The 18,499-nt window shown below is 38.3% G+C and overlaps 1 protein-coding gene across 10 annotated transcripts in view; it reads right to left on the bottom strand.

Annotated features, from left to right (window-relative positions):
• The window catches only part of rc3h2 (ring finger and CCCH-type domains 2), a 113,869-nt gene that overhangs the window by 49,164 nt on the left and 46,206 nt on the right, over positions 1–18,499 (bottom strand). For 7 of the 10 annotated variants that reach the window (XM_048558504.2, XM_048558507.2, XM_048558508.2 and 4 more), the window contains 9 exons: positions 18,078–18,311; positions 16,663–16,838; positions 10,574–10,774; positions 9,375–9,507; positions 8,499–8,617; positions 5,729–5,841; positions 4,523–4,828; positions 2,716–2,945; positions 1,258–1,688 (listed from right to left, as the gene is read on the bottom strand). In XM_048558504.2, the coding sequence (XP_048414461.1) occupies positions 1,258–1,688; positions 2,716–2,945; positions 4,523–4,828; positions 5,729–5,841; positions 8,499–8,617; positions 9,375–9,507; positions 10,574–10,774; positions 16,663–16,838; positions 18,078–18,311 (1,943 nt within the window). The remainder of the gene's footprint in view (positions 1–1,257; positions 1,689–2,715; positions 2,946–4,522; positions 4,829–5,728; positions 5,842–8,498; positions 8,618–9,374; positions 9,508–10,573; positions 10,775–16,662; positions 16,839–18,077; positions 18,312–18,499) is intronic. The other 3 variants (XM_048558510.2, XM_059638338.1, XM_048558513.2) reach the window with 1 other exon arrangement.

Raw genomic sequence — 18,499 nt, 5'->3', positions numbered from 1 at the left:
GCTCCTGAACATCTTTGCAGGAGTTCCTTAGGATAGAATCTTCGGCCCAAACACGTTCAACTGCTTCATCAATGATCTTCCCTCCACTAAAGGATCAGAGCAGAGAGTTTGTTTGCTGATAATTGCACAGTGCTTAGTGCCATTTGTGACTCCTCAGATATTGTCTAAAGTCTACGTTCAAATACAGCAAGACCTAGACAGTATCCAGGATTGGACTGACAAATGGTAAGTTACATTTGCACCACACAAATACCAGGAACAAACCATTTCCAACAAGAGAAAATCCAATCATTGTTTCTGGACATTCAATGGCATTATTACCACTGAATCCCCACCATCAATATCCTAGGAATGTACACTGAGCAAACTGTACAGCCATTGTATTTATATAGCTGTAACCGATCAGGAATCCTGTAGCAACTAATTCCACCCTAGATTTCCCAAAGTCTGTCCACCATCTACGGGCAAAAGCCAGGATTATGATGGAATACTCACCACTTGCCTGGATGAGCACAGCTTCAACAACATTCAAGAAGCTTAACACCCTCCAGGAGAAAACACCACTTCCACACATATTCACTCCCTTCATTACCAAGGATCAGCAGTAGTGTGCACCATTACAAGATGCACTGTAGAAATTAGCAGGACAAAGGATTGCAGATATATGGGAACACCACCACTTGCAAGCCCTTTCAAGTCACTTACCAACTTGATTTGGAAATCTATCTCCAGTCTTCCATTGTTGGGCCAAAATCCTACAGCCCCCTCACCAACACCATTGTGGGTCTACCTGAACGAAATGGGCAGTTGCAATTCAAAGCAGCAGCTCACCACCAACTTCTCAAGGGTGACTTGGGATGGGCAAAAAATTCTGGCCCAATACCAACATCCCAGGAATGTGTTACAAAAAGTAAAGAACTTCACAGTGCTGTAATTACTTTCTATTAGGATAAATGTGATCAAGTTTTTTTAGTGATGCCAAGTAATGAAATAACAGGTTAGTTAACCTATCCTGATGGCTTTTGTTGAGGATAACTGCTAGTTCAAACCTTCTAGTGCATCTCTCATAGACAGAAATGTCCAAATGAGATAAAGGGAACTGACGAGTGTTTCAAATGTGAGAGGCGGACTACAACAATAATTCTAATAAAATCGTTTATAATCCAAACTCTTTCAAATAATTTTTCATTGATAGGCAAGATGATGAAAAATTTAAATACAGTAACAATTGACAGAAATATCAATATTTTACTTGACCTTCTGCATGCTGACGCTTCTTTGTTCATTTGCTGGCTGTCCAGCCATTGAATAATATCCATCAAGTGAACTGTATCTTTCTCGTGGTGGCGGATGGTAGGCAGCTGAAGGCACCATTTCCATAGGAGGTAAAGAATTACTCCGCACAACATCATCCCGTGGATACATCTGCGGCCTCCACATGCGTCTGCTATCATAGACTGGTGCATACATTCCAGAATGCACTGCTGGGACTGAACCATACTGTTGAGGAGTTGCTGATGGATAAGGAGAAGAGGCTAGACGATCCCGAGATGGATATGCATTGTAGTGGTCAGTGTATGGCACAGTGGGTGGAAGTGGGGATTCTGGCATACTGTTGGGCCGTACATAACGAGGAAGGCAAGGAGATACACCAGATGGTAGACCAGGATGTGGAGGATAATACCCTCCTGCATTAAATTTGAAAGAACAGAGAGAAATAGTTAAATAATCTGAATTGTAAACAAAATACCATTTAAAAAGTATAAAACCCTTAGCCAGCCCAACTTGAAAAGACTAAACTAATTAAAATAAAAATTAGACAGACCAATTCTCCAAAGCTGTCAAAAAGAACATTGATTAGGTTGAAACTTCTCTACAGTATCATGCCATATATTTACAAAATGTATATAATGTCTTTAATATCATTGAACACTAATTATGATAAAACATTAATGTAAAAACAGAAATCCCACCAACCCACACAAGATACTGGCCTTGATATTCCACTTTGTGGAACACCTCTGTTCAGTCCATACAAATAATCACAACCTTTCAATCATTTGTCCTTTCAAAATACGAACTTCCTCTCATGCTAACATGTCCCATGTCTGCCATGGTGTTCCAGAAAAACTGAATACAAGCCAGAGAACTGGACGTTTTGTCTGCTTTATAGCCTTCAGGGTGAAGCAACTTCAGACTATGAGCTCTGCACTCCATTTCAACCGCTGTACCTCTGATTGGAATGCAATTCTGTCCGATGACTACAAGCTTGGTCAAAGTGGAAGTGTCACATGTCAGCTTAAAAAGGGGAAACAAAGTAGTGAAGTGGAGGGATGCAAGAAAGTTATTTCGGAGATTAGAGTCTAGGCAAAAGAAGATTCAGCCACAAATTGTGATCAAAAATGGATTGCTCAAGAGGCCAAAATTAGATTGCAGATATTGTAGGGTTGTGAAGCTAGAGGACACCTCAGAGATGGGAAGTGAAGATGGATACAGAGAGTAATTTTGTTAAACAGAAGTTGCAAAAATAATCTTTGATATCATGTCTTTAAGGAAAATGTGCCTAAATATTCAAAGCAGAGAGATCAACAGCTGAGGAACGACTGCAAGACTGTGGGTTCACTTTCAGAAAACAGAGTCTGTACAGATTAAATATGATTAATTGTTTCATCTTACGGTAAAACTTTACTACTCATAGTTTTAGCAGTTACTTACCTGGCTGATGATAAGCAGTCAGTTCATATGAAACTGGTGTCCTGGGGTCCGGATAATACAAATCAGGCTGTTGGGATGGGTATACAGACACCCTTGACACAGATTTTGATGATGGTAGGGATGTTGCATCTGACCCTATATGCGATGATACTACAGCTGGGGTAGCGAGCACCTGGTTGAGAATGGTCTTGGGAGGTGAGCCAACTTTACTGTAAAAATAAATGTACAGTCTGACAGCAAAACAATATTTCATTTAGCTGGCCCAGAGAAATATAGTTGATACATATTTTACAAAACTTAATCAGTGTTAAAATGATATTTTTAAAAGTTCTCTCTTTACATGCTGTGAACCCATGAAGATTAGTTTATAACAGAACAGGGAGGTATTCTAGTCAAAATGGAAGCTGATTTAATAGGGATCCCCAACATACATGCCAAGGGAAAATTATTAAAAATGGATTTTTTTTAGGAATATCTTTAAACAATAAATTGTATGCTTATTTAGAACACAGGGCAATTCAACCTTTCTAGCCAGAAGTATTTTCTCCTGAAAGAAGTCAAATTTTTTTTAAGGAAATAAAAATAGTTGTGTGGACTTCAATACAGTAATGAATTCAGGTCCTTTCTTGAAAATCCAATCCAAATACATTGTATGCATTAGTGAGCTGAAATGTCATAACACTTATGGCAAATAAACTAAATTGACAGTGCATTCCACAGTCTCTCAAAAAAAAACTGGCTGTGTCACTTTTATCCCTTTTTCAGGCCCTAAAACAGCCAAAGGGATAGGAATGAACTGTTTTCACTTCAGTTGATTTCAGGAAAAATAAAATCCAAAATTTCAGAGCTCTTGAATACTTAAGAAGTACATATAGAAATGTTAAACTACTTTCTTCCTCTCTGAATGGTGATCATATCGCTAAGCATTTAAACATTGTTGCCTATAACAACAAACAACCTTTCAACACATTAATATGACATGTCATGGTCTGCAACTTAAGGTAGCATGAATTTATTAAATATGTCCACACTGGATATTATGATGATCTCAGTATCTCAACAGATTAGCTGCAATCCATCTTGAAGAAAATACTACCTCATGTGAAAGTGTATTTGGAAACTGCACAGAAATAAATATCTTTAGGCCAATTTTAGTACTGCATTATACCTCCATGGGCAAACATGACAACATCTGGAACTGAACAGCTTAGAAAATCAGATAATAAACTTTTTACATGAAGTTTGTGCTAAACTAGTCAGACAAACCATATCAGCCTGTTTGAGATGAGTTGGGAACGTGGCCTCAAATCTGCATGAACCAAATAAAAAGGGATGATTGTTCCGCGAAACAGTAACACGTACCAATTTGGAAATTTTAATTTAAACACTGACGCTTAATATACATGTCAATTTGTAACATTTGACTGATCATAGTAGATGACAAAAATGATCAGAAGTTCATTTCATAGAATTTCAGAATCCCTGCAGTGTGGAAACAGTCCCTTCGACCTAAAGTCCATACTGACTCTCAGAGCATCCCACCTGACCCATCCCCTAATCTACATATTCCTGAACACTACAGGCAATTGAGCACGGCCAATCCACCTAGCCCGCACAAGTTTGGACCGTGGGAGGAAACACACACAGACACAGGGAGAACGTGCAAGCTCCATACAGACAGTTGCCCAAGGGTGGAATCGAACCCGGGTCCCTGATGCTGTGGGGCAGCAATGCTAACCAGCCAAAAGTCGTAGAATTACAAAATTTAGGCAACTGAAATTTTACAGAAGGAAATAATGTATCTTACTTTTCTGGTGGTGAACCAGATAGTGATCCAGATGTACTCAGGCAATTTTGTCCAATTTTCTTAGCAGTTTCTAAAGCAGCTGAGGTATCTGCACAGCGTGGTATTAGCTGTGGAGTACTTTCTGGACTAATTATCCCATTTGGCGTCTGCACCATTTTCACAGTGGTTTCAGTAGATCCTGTCATAGAAACTACGTTTCCTGCAGATGTTGTGATTATATTAGTGATTCCAACTTTGTTCTGAAGAGCTTGGGACAGAGGGAAAGGCCTGACAGTAGCATTAATCTTCTTATTCCGCATCCGATATCTGTTATCAAGGATACAAATATCTACCTTTACTTTTACATGATATAACCAGTAACAGCAGAATTCATACTATGTTAAATGATCACCTGGCTTAAAGGAAACAGAACAGGCAAAGCTCTCAATTTGAATGTGTACGTTGCACTCACAACAAAATGTGAACTCTAAAATAATTTGCAAGACAAATTAATTAAGGAGGAAAGTGCTTGAAATGCTCAGGAAGGGAACATATGCACGGGGCAAAACTAGTTTCATACCTGTAACCTTTCACAGTTTCAAAGGCACTAAACTAGCATAAAATTGTATGATATTATTCCAAAATAAAGGCCAACAAGAGGTTCAATATTGATAAAGCCATCTCTGGATGATGCAATATGCAAAACTGATTAGTTAAAATTTTAGAATTGTATTTTTGCAACAATCTCAAAATAAGTGCGTGGACTGCTCTTTTTGTTATGTTTATACTTTTGATAATCTTTAAAAAATTTGTTCAAAATCATGTGACAAGATAGGCTTCATTTGTGTCACAGTTTATACTTAGTTCAGAATGACAGCATCAACAAATTTCTAATTTCCCTCAGAGTTGACAAAACTGCAGCTAATGCAGGAAGTGCATTTACCCATGTTAGTATAGAAGAGTGTGTGCTGTACTTTTTAAGTGGAGGAATTGCATCTTTGAATGGTAATAAATTTATCCAGCCATTTTAGAATTACATTTGAAATCACATGATATGGTTATGCCCAAAAGTGTTACATTTCACAGCACCAACATTCTTCACGAATGAGGACATCTTCATCACTGACTTTGCAGAATGAAGGCATGGTGACAGAAAATAGACTTGTTTTCCATAATGATTGATAAAAATGTATAAATCAAAAGAAACAATTTAAAGAATACATATACTTTTCCAACTCTTCTTGGGAGTGAGCAAAGGTACAGTTAGCTCCACGAGGACAACCACCCTGTTGTCGAAGATCTCGGCACATGCTGGTCTTATACTTGCTGTTTGGCTGTGGCTGGAAGTAACAATGAATATCATGAATATAACTAAGCACATTTGATATTCACTACGCCTTCAAAAATTACAATGAACCATTATCAATGGCAATGAATTACTTCTAGCTCCATAATGACCAATTTGTATTATAAACAATTAGTCAATATATAACTTCAGTAGTGCTGAAAAAGGCGGTATTTTCTTGAAGGTGTTAGTCTTGCATTTATCAGAACAATTCACAAGACATATTAAAGCAAAGGGAAAATAAACGTTTATTCTACCCTAGAGAATGTACCGAATGCCATAGACATTTGTGCTGCAGCACTATATCATGGTGATCTAGAAGCACCCTCCTCCATTTATAAATCAGTATTTATTGACCTTACAAACTCAAACATGTGACATGATAAAGATTAACAGTTAATTGCCAAGCTTTGTTTAAACTTTAAACCAGGCAATTTGATTCGGATGGTTTCTTAAGGCATGCCTTGGCCCAACCAGAGAAAGGTTGTCATCTATCTCGAAATGGTGCAGTGTGTCTACATGCTTATGTTTGAAAAGACTAGGGCCCTGTGTATTAATATCTACAGTTCAGTACACACAAGCATGCTACACTGTGACCCTGACAGACAATCCCAAACTGGTTGTGAGCATAATTCTTTGCATGTTCAGGATTACTTATCAAGTGTTGTCCAATTCCAGAATGATATCCAATGTTGAATTTAGCATTGAGATTTTTGCAATGATCAAACTCAGAAGTTACTGGAGAAAGAAGCTGCAACAGATCCGCAGCAGCTGTGGAGAGAAAACAGAGTTGACGTTTTGAGTCCATTGACACTTCTTCAGAACTGTTCTGAAGCAGAGTCAGAGCGTAAAAAGTATTTATTCTATCCACAGATGCTGTTAGACCTGTTAAGTCTCTTCTGTAACTTCTGCTTTTGTTTGTTTTAGATCTCCGGTTCTAGCTTCATTTGACAGTTTTACAAATGGGAACTTTTTGGGTACAGCCAGAATATGGCTTGAAGCAAACAAGCAAAGGGAATATCCTATTTGATACAATTGACCAATCTTTGGAATGCACAGCTTGCATACCTAGCAACACAGTGGCTTTGAAATTCACACACCATGTTACTCATTTGTGCGACAGACAGAACATCTTTTCAGTTTGATTTGGTTTGACAGCAATGTAGCAGTGGGAAACAGCTAGCATCAACCGTTGCACAAAGGTTTGAGATATCTTACTTTCGAGGGTAATCTGCAAACTGGGTACTTTTCAGGACAAAAGTGACAATGTTAGGTGCAATCAAGAGTGTGTGCATCACAGAGCAAGAAATCTGATCAGGGCAGACATTGTCCCACAGAATGGTTTTGATGTGCCCTAGTTCAGCATCAGGCTTTCATGGTGAACAAATAGTATGTGCCATATTTGTGGGGTTTCTGTCAAGCCCATGCTGCAGCTCGTGGAATTACAAGAATCCCAAGGCATTTTATAAGGTTTGCATTATGCAGTGGTAGAGAACCCTCTGTTAATTTTTCAACTAAGATGTCAAGGAATAGGAGCTCATTTGACTGCTCTATTTCAAAGGTCAATTTGAATGCAAGACAGAGCCTGTTAGGACATCAGGAATTTTATACATACAGGGGCAGATTCAAATATAGCAAATGATACATGGGGGAGGAGGGTGGCTATCATTCCACTGAAGACACATTCCTTGTGATGACCAACAAAGACATCTGCTACAGCTGGGCGCAGCAGGGGTCCCTTAGTGACACCATGTCTGATACAGATTTTGTTATTAGAACAGAACTCAATTGAGCAAGTTTGAGTTTGTAATGTCAATAAATACTGAATCACCATGATACAGTACTGCAGCACAAAATGTCTTTGGCTTCCTTGAGTGGTGCGACAATGTCAAATGAACATTTGGACACTGAACTGTTATCAATCGGCAAATCCTGTACGGACCACACAAGTGTGAAGGAATCTTTCACAGTCTACAAAAAACCTGCTCAAAACTGACTGTAATTTGCACAGCCATATGGCCAGTTCGTTTGTTAAATAGCCCAGTGTTCAATGAATTACACTGGCAGCTAATTTAGGACTGGTCAGTTGAGCTTACATACTGGAATTTACATGTATTACAAAACAAGCCCTGTTCTTTGCTGTAGAAAGAACATGTACCCAAACTGCAACTGTTTAAACTTAATGGTCAAAGCCACAGACATTCTCTCGTTCATTTCTCAGGGCAATGCCTTGGCTAATTACAGTCAATTTATCTGGTTTAAAATTTAAACAAAGTTTGGCAGTTAACTGCTGTCAAAAAAATGGTGCAGAGTAGAGGTAACACCTTTCCTACCGTCCACTTGCCAAGTCAGCACTGTCTTCAAAATATCATTTTCCCTTTACTTGATAGTTTTTGTGTGAATTTTCTAATGAGTGCAAGATAAAAAGCTTCCAGAAAATATCTTTTTCAGCAATAACCAAATTACTTTAAAATGCTTGTTGTAAAATAATTCAATGCAAAGCAATTCTGTTCGTGTCTTTAAACTTACTTTGAATAGTTAAATTTAATTATAGCCAGATCCAGTTCCATTTACATTATTTCCACAGATTAAAAAAAAACTGCAAAGGTGGACACTTAAAATTAAATAAAAAACACAAAACAGAAGTATTACTTGTGGTGTTTCATGGCCTTTTTTACTGAAGTTCTGGATGAAATCCACAAGTCCATGGACTACAGTCCTTACAGCTACCATTGCATTCTCTAGTTGCTCCCATGTTGGAGGTGCTGCATCTTAAAGACAAAGACACAAAACACATTTTCCTGCAACATGTAAAACAACACAGTATAACCTATTAAAGATTCATCACTTATGCTGAAATCATGTCAACTATTGCTTTTAAACTCTCTGGCCACTTATAAGTTCATAAACATTTTTTTAGCATTTTTGTGGCACCTCACCCAAACAGTATTATTCTGCATGGTGGCCATTTTGATTATTCATTGCAAAATGATCAATTCTGACCTAATCTTGGTGCACATCCAACCAGTAGTAACTATTTAAATAATGATCAGGGGTCTAAACCAATCCTGGGCAAATGTCAATTTTAGAATCTTTATTGCTGCTCTGGCAGAAATCAGCCAGCACAAAGGACCAAGAATCAATTATAGCATATTGTGGGCTGGTTGGACCATGGCCATATTGTGTCATGCTCCTTGGAACTGAGCCAGCTATTCAATTTCCATTGTAACAACCATGTTCTAACATGATAATGTTAGTAAAGATAAAATACAAAGTACCAACCCACTAAAATAGTAAAGTGTAGTTTAAGAAATCAGAACGAAGCAATCTAAACTGCCTTATGTGTGGCTTACCCAACAAATACGCAGTACTGCAATAGCTGCAATATCACTGGTAATAGTTCATTTCTTCCAGGAAAGTAACCAACTCAAAAATATCCAGATAAAATCAAGGGATGAATATATGTAGAGAATACTTATTGAAATTCAATGGTCTTCCAGTTTAGAAATGTTACAAATTCATATATACCTGGGTTAGGATCAATATTAGCCAGAAGTTCAAGATGGGATCGGAGTCGGTTCAGATTAGCTGGATCTGTTGTCCGTTGCAGGACAATAGTCAATTCCTGGACACTCTTTGCAAAAGATTCTGGGGATTGGAGCTTCATAAGAAACAGAGGTAAAGAACAGCTTAAAGCAAGCAAACAATTAAAATATGACTTCTGTTACTTTTAAGCAAAATAATCAATTGCACAATTAGTTTCATAGCAAAGATTTATCAGAAACAGTACTGCAAGTTTAACCATTACAAGCAAATTTGGTTTTAAAAAAACTGACATGAAATTTCAAATATGCCAAAAGGTTAAAGCTCGAAGAGAGTCTATAGCTGCACATCAAAACTGTAAAGTGACAGGCTATATTAATTTTAAATTTGTTAGCTTCAATTCAAGTTAGCCAGAATTACAACATATACCATATTTGCATTATAGTGATTGCATGTAATGCATGCATCTGCACCTATGTGAATACTAATTATTTTGGAGCAACATTTCTGCCCCTAAAGAAACAACATGCAGGTGGTGATTAAAGTAGAATACATTTTCCCCATTTTCAGCCGTAATTGCAATTACATATTTAGAACCTTGACAATATCTAACTGACTTACTCTAAGCATTTTCTGAAAAACGAGTTCTCACTAAATTTCAACAGTAACATTGAATCCCTATTCCTTGTTCATGCTCAACTATTAAGAAACCAACCTTAAGCATAATGTAAAGCTAAACTATGCAGTCAACACTTATCAATGGATGTAAAGGCCATTGGAAAGACACTGTGGCTAGAATATAACATATATAACACAGCTGGGGCCTGTGTTACTTACTACTATGCCACATTTGGTGTGCAATTGTTATATGAGCAAGATAATCAGGCTTGAAAACAAAACTTTCCAGCAATTGATAATTAGCAGCTAATAAATCTAACATACAAAATGTAAATGCTCCATAAATTGCATCAGAATATTTTGTAATGAAATAATAATGCAAGATTTAAGGTAGGAATTAAACAAATCTACATTTAATTAACATTCTTTTCACAAACTAAAATTTTGTCACACCTTAAAATGGCTAAATAATGTTTTGTAAATATGTTCTGAGCTGAAATCACATTTCAACTTTAACATTCCACTGAATAAAAAGGTATCATTTACATGTTTTCTACAACACATACTTTATCAATGATGGACTGCATATGTGATTTATGTGCCAAATCTCCATACAAGAGAGAAGACCATTGCTCAGGAGAAATTCGAAGCCCAGCCTCCATGGCAATATGAACAATCTGTGCATCATGCTCCCTGCGCAAAGCTTCATAAGTACGAAACTCTTCTTTCAGTTGCATCAGAGAAGAGTCTTCATCCCTTTTAGTAACCTACAGAAAAACAGCCACAGTAAGAAACAAAACCATAGGAAAATTTAATAGCACAGGGGAAAAAAGAAATATCAGTATTTGAGGCTAGTTATTGTCTTTTCATCAGGCATTGCTGAGTTAACTTTGTTTGCAGCCAAACTAAATCAATGCATTTTGGGAAAATATACTACCCTCAGAGGAGATGCATTGTTGAAAGGGCTAGACCATTTAAAATGGTGAAGTCAAACTGAATAGACTAGACAAGTATTTATTTAAATACAGAAACAGGAGTGTGAATATTGCAATGAAATGTCTAATATTTATGGAAGATGTATTTAATGACGAGAGACAGAGACAGTCCAGAACAAAAGCAAAAACTTAAGGTAGTAAAACACATAGCTGCAGAGGTGATGAATATGCAAGCTATGATTTTCCAAAATTCCTTAGATTTGAGTCCCAGCATATTGGAAGCTGGTTTCCCACGAAAAAAACCAGGAATTACAGGCCACGATACCTAAAAGTCATTGGAAAAATACTAGTATCTACTTGTTAATAAATTTTACTATGCTTAAAGAATTGAATGATTCAAACAAGTCAACACGATTTTATAAAGAGCATCTCCTGCTTAAAAAAATTGTGCGGGAATTTTTTGAGGATCTGATTAAGTAGAGAAACAAAAAGGGAATCAGTATGTGCAGTATGCTAGATTTTCAAATGGTGTTGAATAAGTGGCCATGCATAACATTAATAGGTAAAATAAGGGCAAATGGAGTTACGAATATTAGGTTAGCATTCATACAGGATTGATTCACAAAAAGAGGAGTGTGGTCACAAGCAGGGAGTTGGTAGGTTGTGGCTAATGGAAGGTCACAAGGACCAATACCGTGCCCTCAGCTACTTATGTATTTTATTGATTCAGACGAAGACACAGAGTCATGTACCCAAGTTTGCTGATGATACAAAACTAGGTGAAAAGGCAGGCTGTGGGAAGGACACAGAGACCTCAAGGATATAGAGATAGGTTAAGCAAGTGTGTGCAACAATGTGGTGGATGGAGCAAATCAGAGGAGTGTCAAGCTATTCTTTTTTATTGCAAGGACAGAAAAGCAGAATATATTTGAAAAGGTGATGAAACTCAAAATGTTGATGTTTGATAAGACTTGGGTGTGCTCGTTCAAGGAACTTGGAAAGTTAGCACATAACTAGAAAGGGATGTTGGCCTTTATTGCAGAAATAGATGGATTTTTGATATTGCAATGAGACAATGGATATGAGGAGCAGATAAGAAAGTACAGTTGAAGACCAAGAGCAGCAATAATCATCTTGAATGGCAGAGAAGACTCAATAGATACTGTGGCTTACTTCTGTTCCAATTTCTTGGATAAAGCAAAGCCATTAAGGGTCAGGAGGTAGCAGGCATTTCTTTACAGAGTAGTAAACTTACACCTCCAGAAATGCTGTTGAAAACAATTCTATTAAGGATTTTAAAACAACAATTGGGAAAATGTTTTTTTTAAAAAGAGGGCACAGATATTACAGGGTGACAAGACTAAATTGGGATCAAGATACAGATCAGACAAGATTCAACTGAAAGCCGCTTAAATGGCGGAATCACTTACTATCATAAGTTTGAGAAGATTTGTAGTTCGGGTTGTGGATGAGGTTGTAGACATGTGCACCGAGTCAGTGAGTTTGGTTGCAAACATTTCGTCACCCTGCTAGGTAACATAGCAGGGTCTCCGGTGAAGCGTTGATGTTCTGTCCCGCTTGTTATTTGTATGCCTCGGTTTGCTGGGTAGTTGGTATTACTTCTGGTTCCTTTTCTCAGTGGTTTGTAGACAGGGTTTAATTCAATGTGTTTGTTGATGAAACTACAGTTGAAATACCAGGCCTCCAGGAATTCCCTGGCATGGCTCGGTTTGGCTTGAGCGATTAAGGACATGTTGCCCCAAGTCAAATTCATGTCCCTTGCTGTCCGTGCGTAATGAGACAAGTGAGAATTGGTTGTGTCTCCTGATGGCTAGTTGGTGCTCATTTTTCCTGTATTGTCAATTTTCTTATGGTCTGGGCTATGTAGTTTTTCTCACAGTCCTAGCATGGTATTTTGTATATTAACCCAGTTTTGCTGGTTTTGGGTATGGGATCCATCATGTTCGTCACTATCTGTCATAGGGTGGTTGCTGGTTTATGGGCTACTCTGATACTGAGGGGTCTGTGTAGTCTTGTGGTCATCTCTAGAATATCCTTAATGTATGGTAGGGTGATTAATAAGTCTGGTTGGGTTGTGTCTTCCTAATGTGGTCTGTCTCAGAGGTAATGGCGGATAGGGCTTTTTGGGTATTCATTCCTTTTGAAGACTCTGTATAAGTATTCCTGGTCTGTTTCGTGCAGTGTCAGGTTGCTGCAATTTTTTGTGGCTCGTTTAAGTAGCATACTATTGTAGCTCTTTTTGTGGGTATTGGGGTGGTTGCAAGTGTAATTGCATATCTGGTCCATACGTGTGGTCCTTCTATATATGCTATTCTGGAGTTTCTTGTTTTTGCATTCTACCCTTATGTCCAGGAAGGGGAGCCGGTTGTTGTTCTCTTCTTCTTTCATGAATTTTATCCTGATAAGGATGTTGTTTATACGCGGAGATAGAAGGGTTATGATCAACGGATGCCCACAACTGCCTCCATCAATACAAGCCATCAAAATACAACAACAAAAGACCAGAACAAAAAGAATAGCACTTCAAGAAAAACTGTCCAAAATCACCCACATCAACGACATGGACAACAAACATTCATGAGTTAAAAACATCTCGGACTGACAACTTATAAACACTGAGAAGACCATTCTAGTACGCAGACTCAGTTATAACTACTGAGATGCCAAAAGGACTGACTTCCTGGCTGCGCTGTAATCCATACTAAAGAACAATGGGCTCACTGAAGTACAACAGACCATCAGATAGATGATAGTCCTAACACTGAGCAAAAAAAAAAGGAAACTGGAACACATTCAATACAGAAGAGAGGAAAGCGCTGGAAAAGCTCAAGAAAGACAGGAATATTGTAATCTTACCAGTGGCCAAAGTACGCATGACAGCAATGCACAGTAGAACCCAATACAAAGAGAAAACGAACGTGCTACTAGTGGATACCGACACCTACCAACCAGTGGTGATAGACCCAACATGATAGTTAGGAACGGGATTACAATGACTCTGAAGAAATTACTCAACTCAGGAGACATCAGCAAGCCAGAGGAATCCAACACATCCCGATTCTACGGATTCCTCAGGGTACACAAACTGGGGGTCATCCTCAGACCCACTGCCTCACCGCCAGGCACACCAACACAGACTTGCCAAAGAATTACAAACAGAAACTGAAATACATAGTGAACAACACTATTGGCTCCATCCACTCATCCCGAGAATTCCTCAACATTGTCAAGAACACTAGGATAGAAGAGTACAAGATGATGATATCCGTTGAGGAGACAGCACTATTTACGTTCATCAACAATGATCTAGCCAAAGAGACGATGGCCACACTACTGGACAAATCTAGTGGGCAGACAACCCAGGGCACCAACATCAATAAGGACACCACCTTGAAACTACTAGATTTGTGCCTCACTTCACCTTCAACAGCAGCATTTAAAAACAAATCAATGGAACACCAAGATGATCTCCAACGTCAGGGCTGATTGCAGATGCAGTAATACAAAAGGTTAAAACAGACAACACTCCCCACTATACAACCCAAATTTTGGGTCCGATGTATAGATGATACTTTCATGATTATGAACCGCACAAAACTAGAAGAAACCCTCTGGCACAAACAACATCCTTACTGGGATAAAATTCACTAAAGTAGCAGAGAACAAAATCCGACTAGCCTTCCTTGACATAATGACAGATCGTGAAAACAACAGGGAACTCCAGACTAGCATATATATAGAAAGACCACACATACGGACCAGATACTCAATTACACTAGCAACCACCCCAACGCCCATAAATGAGCAGCAACCTGGAGCTACGCAGAGAAGAGGAGTCTTCAAAAGGAGTAGATACCCGAAAAGCACAATCCGTCGTTACCTCTGGAGACAGACCACAAAAGGAAGGCACAACATGACCAGGTACACGAAGGACATTTCAGAGATGACCACAAGGCTACTCAGACCCTTAGGTACCAGAGTAGCCCACAAACTAACAACCACCTCACAACAGCTACTGATGGATATAAGGGATCCCATACACAAAACCAGCAAAACTGGGCAATATACAAAATACCAACCAAGAACTGAGAAACACTACATAGACCAAACCAAAAGAAAACTGACAACTCGGATACATGAACACCTACTTGTCACCAAGAGACATGCCCAATTCTCACTTGTCTCACTACACATGGGCAATGAGGGACACAGATTCGACTGGGAAAACACATCCATTATTGCACAAACCAAACAGAGACGTGCCAGGGAATTCCTGGAGGCCTGGTATTCCACTGGAACTCCATCAACACACACATTGAATTAGACCCTATGTACAAACCACGGAGAAACAGAACCGGAAATAATACACACCACCCCAGCAAACCAAGGCATGTAAATAACAAAGCGGGTAGAACACAGATACTTCAATCGGAGGTGCACTGATGATGTTACCTAGCATGGCGACGAAACATTTGCAACCAAACCTACTAGCTCGGCAAGTATTTCTACAACCTCACTTACTGTCATTCCAATATTTTCTTCCAAAATTTGCATTAATAAGCACCAACAAATGGTTTATCTGGAATTGTATAATGGCCCTTACTAAAAATGGTAAGTTTTCAAAATCATCCATCATGATTTCTGCTTTGCTGGCTAAGCTGAAGACCAACTTGAGACCACAAAAGTTAAGCTGTACATACAGCGTATATTTGCAAAAGTGCCATTTTTAAAATGGTCAATTTTCATCAGGGATAGAAGCAGCTCTTTATTTAATAGCAAAACAAAGAAAATAAACCTAAAAAAAGCTGACATTGTTATTATGAGGTAGAAGAGAACATACAATATTCATATGATAAAGGTAACACCGATGAACAGTGCCAATTTTTTTTAAAACTTATGATCTTTCATCAAATTCACTATTTCTAATGCTAATCTGACATGCTTATATTAAATCACTAATGTGTGCTCCAAGGCTTATATATATTATTAATGTAATAGAAGGCTGGGCTTCATTTCAGTAAATTCATAATCCGATGTCCCGTGAGATGAGGAGAAAGAAGGTACTTTTGTTTTAAACCAGGGAGGGTCAGGAGATTAAAAGCTAGAGAGGGAATATCATAATGTGCAGATTTTCCCAGCATCTTCTCATGATCAAACTCAACTGTAGCACTAAATAAAAGCTCAAGACCTGGTTTCCAATGCCCCTTTCCTGCAATGTGAGGGGTTGACTTGCTGTGTTAGCTGGATGGTTGGTTTGTGATGCAGAGTGATACCAACAGCATGGGTTCAATTCCTGCTCTGGCTAAGGTTACTCTGAAGGATTCTCTTTCTCAACCTCTCCTCTCACCTGATGCACAGTGACCCTCAGGTTAAACCACCATCAGTCACATCTCTCTCGTGAGAGGGCAGTCTTAGGGTTTGGTAAGACAGTGGCAAAGAAAGAAAAAAACTCCTTCCTGCAATGTCACAACATAAAGGGGGTGAGGAAAATTAAAAATGAATTTTTAGAGAAAGCAGAGAGAGATTAGACAACGATGATGCTTGGGAAATTAGTCAGGAGCAGGAAATATCCAGCTCACCTCTTGCAATTATAGTTAAATACTTGAAATAAAATACATAAAATTTAGATTTGAAGGAAAAATAAAGAGAAAGGAAAAATAAAGAGAAAAGAAAATTAGGTAAATAGAAAAAGATTGTACCTTAAAGCATGAAGCACGGTACAAGAGTTGTACCACATGACCAATACTAGTTTTAGATGCCTGAGGAAATCGAGGTTCAAGCCTCTGAACAACAAAAAGAACCAACACTTTCCGAGAGAGTGCTGACCCATCTTCCAATGCAAGTAAAACCAATTTAAGAGCTTCTTCCTGCATGGCTGACAAAAAAAAAGGGAAACACAAGCATCATAATTCTGATACACAAAAATGCTAAAACAAAAAATACGATTTGTTATGATGTCAAGTTATATGGAACAGTTGAGGTAAAGCTCAATCTTGATCTAACAATGACAAGCCAGGTTCGAGCAGCAATTCAACGTTCAAATGTACTTATTTAAGCAATACAATGGAGTCAGCTCTCTTTCTGGAAGGAACAAAGAACCAAAATGTCAAATGTTTCAAATCCATCCAGTCATACAGAAATACTACACTTCAAATATAAAATTACCTTCAACATGGTCAAGTATATGCTGTTAGGCAACTTACAATACCTACCCTGAAAACACACTCGCCCATTGCTCACTATCAAAACAACAGGGAGGCTAATGGCCCTCACTGTTTCATGTGTGCAAATATTACAGAAACTTAAAGCAAAAAGATGATGAGTCATCAGATGCAGGAAATCAAAAATTAGTGCCCAAACATGCTGTACCATTCTATGCTCTATACGTTTAAAATGATAATGAGCTTTCATTAGCACTGTGAAAATTTTAATCACTTTCTCTGAGTTATCATGGGATACATTGAAAATATTGCACGAGCGCAAACTAACTTCACTACACAAAGTTAGAGCTGGTCTGAAGTTACATTGGAAATCTGGAGCATATTTAAATGAACTTAAGTTAGCTGTCAGAGATTCCTTTACAATATTCTCATCACAAATTAATTACTGTTATCAACAGGTAATTATTATAAACACAGGTCTTCATTACTTCAGCTTTTAACTGTTGCTCCATTTTCAAAAAGCGAAATTTAAAATAAAAGTGTCAAATTATATTAAAGTGTGAAGCTGGATGAATACAGCTGGCCAAGCAGCATCCCAGGAGCACAAAAGCTGATGCTTCAGGCCTAGGCCCTTCATCTGATGAAGGGCTTAGGCCCGAAACGTCAGCTTTTGTGCTCCTAGGATGCTGCTTGGCCTGCTGTGTTCATCCAGCTTCACACTGTGTTATCTCAGATTCTCCAGCATCTGCAGTTCCCATTATCTCTGTCAAATTATATTTTTGTGCTCAGGTCTCTGGAATGGAATTTGAACCCAAAGCCTCCCAATATAGGGAAGAATGCAACTAATTGAGCTACAGCTGACAATGATATACATGTAGCTTCAGTCACTATATACCAGAAACTTCTTAGGAGGAATAACAATTCTAAAAGATGAATTTTACTTCACCACTTACCTGGTCCCAAAAATTGACAACCTCTGGCTCTCACTGCTGCCCACAAATTGGCCGATAACTGCTGGGGATTCTGATGCTGCAGAATGAGCTCAGTAACTGTCCTTTCTCCAAGTGATCTTGCTGCCCGCATTGCTCGAACACGACCTTCCTCCTCTACTAATTGACAGTTAACCAAGGTAACCAGTTTTCGTTGCATTGGTCGACTCAGTGCACTCTGGTTTAAACTTGCAACACCTGAACAATATGTTAAATTATCAAATAAGTTAAAAAATTGTTGAAACACATGGGATCATGGATGATATTTGGTTACTGCACTTTCATGAATTGAACATGCATTTTAAAAATAAAAATGCCCGCCAAACTTCAATATTTAAAGGGAACTTATATAATGAAATCTTCAGCAATTCAATAAGTATCAGCTT

The sequence above is a fragment of the Stegostoma tigrinum genome, chromosome 29, assembly GCF_030684315.1.
Source record: "Stegostoma tigrinum isolate sSteTig4 chromosome 29, sSteTig4.hap1, whole genome shotgun sequence".
Classification (NCBI taxonomy): domain Eukaryota; kingdom Metazoa; phylum Chordata; class Chondrichthyes; order Orectolobiformes; family Stegostomatidae; genus Stegostoma; species Stegostoma tigrinum.
The sequence above is the reverse complement of the archived record's forward strand: the minus strand, read 5'-3'. Positions and strand labels throughout refer to the sequence as shown.